This window comes from Pteropus alecto, unplaced genomic scaffold (genome assembly GCF_000325575.1).
Source record: "Pteropus alecto unplaced genomic scaffold, ASM32557v1 scaffold205, whole genome shotgun sequence".
Lineage (NCBI taxonomy): Eukaryota > Metazoa > Chordata > Mammalia > Chiroptera > Pteropodidae > Pteropus > Pteropus alecto.
This window is the reverse complement of record NW_006436672.1, coordinates 584,821-590,073: the sequence shown is the minus strand read 5'-3', so window position 1 is coordinate 590,073 and position 5,253 is coordinate 584,821. Positions and strand designations below refer to the sequence as shown.

The following is a 5,253-nucleotide window of genomic DNA, read 5'->3' as shown; positions in this document are numbered from 1 at the left end:
GCTCTTCAGAGTTCCTTTCCGCTTGCTAGATGGGATGCTGCCCGATTCATGAATCGTTAAATAAAGCCAGTAAAATCTTTAAAATTTACTCAGTTGAATTTTGTTTTTAACACTTCGAAGTACTATTTTCAAAGAAATTTACCCCTTTGATTTTTGTAAATGATTTCTAAACCATGAAAATTAAGAGCTAAAAGTACTACCATAAGAAATGTAACTTAGTAGGTTACAGGAAAAGAACATGCTATGTATTCATCACTCACTGGGTATAATACACACTTGACAAAAAACAGTCAATATGAGGCTTTAAATTTTCTTTGCCATGAGATGCTTAATAGTTCTTACTTTGGGAAATAAATTAAAAATCTATTAACATGAACGAATCTTTACTTGAATGTCCATTCAATGCATGGAAATTACTCAGATACCTTTTCAATTTTATAAAACAGAGAGAGCCTGCGACTGCATTAACATCCAAGTGTTACTTAAAAAGAGAAGCGACCTTTAAAATAGAACAAGAAAAAGGGAAGATGAAATTATGTCTGAGTCTGAGAGTCAGAAACCAATTTAGATTATAGTATTATTCAGTTGGAAGGAACTTACAAGGATAAATTTTTATATGTGACATGAAATAATGCAGTAAGATATTCAAAGTTCTCAGCATAAGGCACTAGTTCTGACCTGAGCTTGAGAAAAGCTAAAAGGAGAAATATCTTTTGAGGAGAGGATGAGTAAGCATATGCTTTCCTCTAAATTACTATTTCCTCTGGCTTTGAACCTGACTCCAAAACCAATTGTCAAATTCAATATGTTTGTTTTAAGCAACTTGTTTGATCAATGAGGTGTAACCTCACTTAGAACAAAATGATGAGATTCTGATTAATAATTTAAGGTGTGGGAACTACAATTCCCCAGTTGTTCTATGAAACCTAAATATCTAGAAATTCTCAGAGAGCCTGGCGCATGAGTCGGCTGGGCCCCTACGGCCACTCGTCATCAGATTCTAAGGTATAATGTGTGAGAAGTGCCCGCTCTTGATTTCGTAACAGCTGAAGGTTACAAAGTACGATGGTACGTGAACCAAATTTTTATATAAGAAAAAAATGTTGATTTATGGGGGGTTGGGAGGAGGGACATCTTAGAACAGAAGAAATTACTGCATTTCTTTCCTGCCCCCTCCTTTGTCTTCCAATTTGATTTTTCCATTTACTCCGTCCCTCCCCCTCCCCCAGCCTTTGCAGCTCTCTTTCCTTCTTTTTCGCCAAACTCAGACTGCAGGTGGCTAGTAGGAAAAGGTTCGTATCTTAAGAAGTGTGCGTCGGCGTCTCCTGGTGAGGACTCAGAGGTCAGCGAGGCCCACATCAGAGCACCCAGGGGAAGGCAGCTTAACGCAACCGTCCCAAGAGCACGGGGAGCATCACAGCCCTCGCCTGACTGACAAAGCCGCAGTGGAGCAGTGAGGATGCCGAAGGCTATGTGTGCGGAGGAGGGCTTCTGTATACTGCCAGTGGTACCCAGGCCAAGGGAGGTGAACGGAGCTGCACATTTGTTTAGAGAGAGGTATGAGAGCAAATGAAGACGAATGCCAACGAAAGCCTGTGGCATACATGGGGATGTAGCATCCTAATTTGTGTAACAATCACCAACACAATAATAGGGGGTTTAATCTCAGCATGTTCATCTTATTTCAATCCTCATTACGGCTCAATATGGTAGGTTCTATTATTATTTTAATCTTGAAAGCCAAGAACCTGAGGCCAGGGAGATTATTAAAATGCCGAAGGGCACACAGTTTACCAGCTGATGATGGAGCCAGGATCAAAATGGAGGAAGTCTAATTCTGAGCTGTGCTTTAGTGTCTGTACAGACAGCTAGTGCACATTGTATCCAAAGGGAAATGACCAGAAAGTACTGTCACAAAACTCAACCCCTGAAATCACTTTACAACTAACTTAGTCCAACTGGTCAACATTTCTATCTTATTGGCTAAAGAATCTAGTGAACAATTTTTATGTACTGCGACGGCTCTAAAAGTAATGGATAATAGTGTCAGCCCTCAAAGAATGATGTAAAAACTAGTCTAGTGAGAGAAGCTTGATCAGTAAGTAGCACAAACACAACTAATAAAGGATGGTACAAATTACATGAAATCATTTAGTGAAAATTTGCAGAAATATCAAAGTTAGATAAAATTCAAAATGCAGAAATGAGGTTTCTGCATTTATTTGCAAAACTGTGTTGTGTGCATGTGGTCCCTTTTCTCTCTCTCTCTTGCTCTCTCTCTCTCCCTTCCCCAATACTTAAAAAGTTTCCTGGACCATGTCGGGAGCCACAGCCACATGAATTCTAAAAACAAAGGCAACGACTTCCGGCCAAGCTCCGCTCCAAACGTACCTGCTTCCGGGTCCTGGTTGAAGCGGCAGTACTTGGAGTTCTCGAGAGAAGGCAGGCACTGCTCGATGGGCACCCAGACATACGTCTCAGGACACAGCAAATCGGAAGGCCTGTAATGACCCTAAAGAGACGTGAAGAAAAAAGGCACAAGCATTACCTACATAGGACCTTCCTAGTTACAAGGCTCCTGAGCTCCAGGAAAGGTTTTAATCACAAATTTAAATGAAGTTAACCAGAAAACAGTTTTCCTATAAATACCAAATGACTCTATTAGCAACTACTTTCCCATCTCAAGAATGCACATTTGATTCAAAAGCTCTTCCAAAGTAACACATCACCATCTGGGATGCCTGTGTTGATCTGGAAGATATGAGTTTCTACTCTCTTTTAGAAGAAATATTTAACATGTGATTCTTGCTGAGTTGACTGCCCAGAATACCCACATTCGAAATCAAGTTGTCTTTTAAATGCTAGTTAATAACAGAGGAGAATTTCTTTCCACATATGAGAGCATTAGAATATACATACATCAAGTGAACTGATTTTCCAAAATGAAACTTCACGACTCTTAGTCACAATTTTTTAAATTTGCAGACTCAATAGATAATATTCATTCCATTCTAATATATTAAAAAGTACTATCTTGTCAACATACTTCCATGAGCAATCTATACTAATAAATGTAAATAAAGAGAAGTTTAAAAAATATTACAGAAATTTCAGAGAACCATCTGATAATAACTCTCTAAAGTTTCTTCGTTCTGTTTTAGGAAAGAAATGATTTATATATTTATAAGCCAATTATGCGCCCCAAATCTAAAACAAAATTATACAATAGATGCTGAAGAAAAAAATCATTCACCTAAGGGTAATTCAGTAGACAACTAACAAAAGATGATACAAATTATGTGAAATCATTTAGTGAAAATTTTCAGAAATATCCAAGTTAGATAAAATTCAAAATGACTTTTCTCTAAATTTTATAATTCAAAATTCATTATAGAGGTTAAAATCTAACATAGTTTTTCAATTTTTTTACTAAAACACAGTATATCATAACCTAGTAAACATACATGAAAACGTAAACCAGAAACAAACATTTACTACCGAATGCTTACCCGTTATATAACCCTTTATTTTCTATTCTACTTTATTCCATTTTTTTTTTAAATGATGCTCTTAAACCACCAAAACTGCTTTCACAAACGGCAAATGGACTTCAACCTTAAAGTCTGAAAACCACTATCTAGTGCAAAACCCACGACAAAAAATACTGCTGCTGAAGGGCTTCGCGCTGTTCTAGAGCTTTCCATGAGAGAGGCACTCTATAACCAGCCTGCTCTGTGCCAGCAGCTACGTGAAGCATCACTCGGATATAAAATGAGCACATGTCCTCCCAGTGTTCAAAGCGTTCAGAAGTCCGTAAGCGAATGAAGATACTAAGTAAAATGTACTCAAATTAATTCTTGCTTGTGAGGCTGGCAGAGAGTTCAGGGAGGATGTGGAGTTTTATTGGAGAACTTTACAGACTGACTGGACCAAGTCTAAGGCAGGACGAAAAGAAATGAGAACAATCTAGATGAGGGTTACAGCATGAAAAAAAACACAGGGCTGGGCCTAGCACAACTACGCGGAACAGGAAATAGCAGGGCACTGCGGAAATGGAAAGGCGAGTTGGAATCAGATTCTGTGGAGCCTCAAATGTCATGTTTTGGACTTTATTCTAGATGAAATGAGAAGGCCTGCGGCTGAGAGTGAAACCGTGACAGGATGAAGACCAGAAGCCAGGCCTAGAACTCTGATTTTCTGGAGTATTGACGGAATTGCTGATGCCTGACTGCCCGAGAGCAATGAAGGTCACTGCCGGGGGCAGCTCCAGGTGGTCCACAGACTCACCTATCATTAAAATTCATAACACGGGATTATTTAAATTAACAATTTACACTGGAAGTATAATAAAGCCAGGTGTTCCACTGACATCATCTTATCAAAAGCAATGTCATTTTCTCCATTAATTCAGAAACTGCTGTAATGGGGGAGAGAGAATTGTGTGAAGCTGTCCATATTATTAACAAATCTGAACAACTAACTACACAGCAGTCTAAATCGGTGGTTCTAAATCTTGCCCCCCTCCCTCTTTTCAGTTATAGATCATTCCGAAAATCTGATGGGGGTTAAAAAGGCTAAATATAAAAAGCTAAAGATACAAAACTTCTGGAGGGAAAAAAGGAGTAAATTTTCTTGGTGTATACAAAGATTTCTTAGTACACAAAAAGCATTAACCATAAAAAAAAAAAAAAAGATGAACTGGACTTCATCAAAATAACATAATGTCTTCAAAAAATGATTAGGAGAATAAGCCAAAGAAAGACTGGATGAAAATATTAACAAAACATATAAGAGAAAACAGATTTGTATCCAAAACATGTAAAGAATTTAACAATTCGATAATAATCAACAATCCAATTTTAAAAAAAGGCAAAAGACAAACACTTTGCCAAAGATACATGACTATCTAATAAGCGCATGGAAAGATATCCAACATCGGTTACCAGAAATACAAATTAAAACCATAATAAGATACCATAGAATACCCACTAGAATGGCTGAATTCGTGAAAAAGACTGGAAAACAAATTTGGGCATAGATTTGGACTATCTAGAACTTGGAAATACTACAACCATGTGGGAAAAAACAAATATTCTCGTACATATATCATCTGTGATTCTGTCTAGGATAAATCCCTTGAACTGGTATTGTTGGATACAAGCGTTTTAAGTTTTATAGCACAAAACTATTTTCTAAAGAAGTCATGCTATTTTATTTTTCCATTAGCAATGTTATACATCAAGTGCTAATTTC

General features: G+C 37.5%; 1 protein-coding gene across 6 annotated transcripts in view; it reads right to left on the bottom strand.

Annotated features, from left to right (window-relative positions):
• ATE1 (arginyltransferase 1) overlaps window positions 1–5,253 on the bottom strand; it is a 136,465-nt gene that overhangs the window by 33,982 nt on the left and 97,230 nt on the right. For all 6 annotated transcript variants that reach the window (XM_015590646.2, XM_006913502.3, XM_015590645.2 and 3 more), the window contains one exon: window positions 2,392–2,512. In XM_015590646.2, coding sequence (XP_015446132.1) covers window positions 2,392–2,512 — 121 coding nt within the window. The remainder of the gene's footprint in view (window positions 1–2,391; window positions 2,513–5,253) is intronic.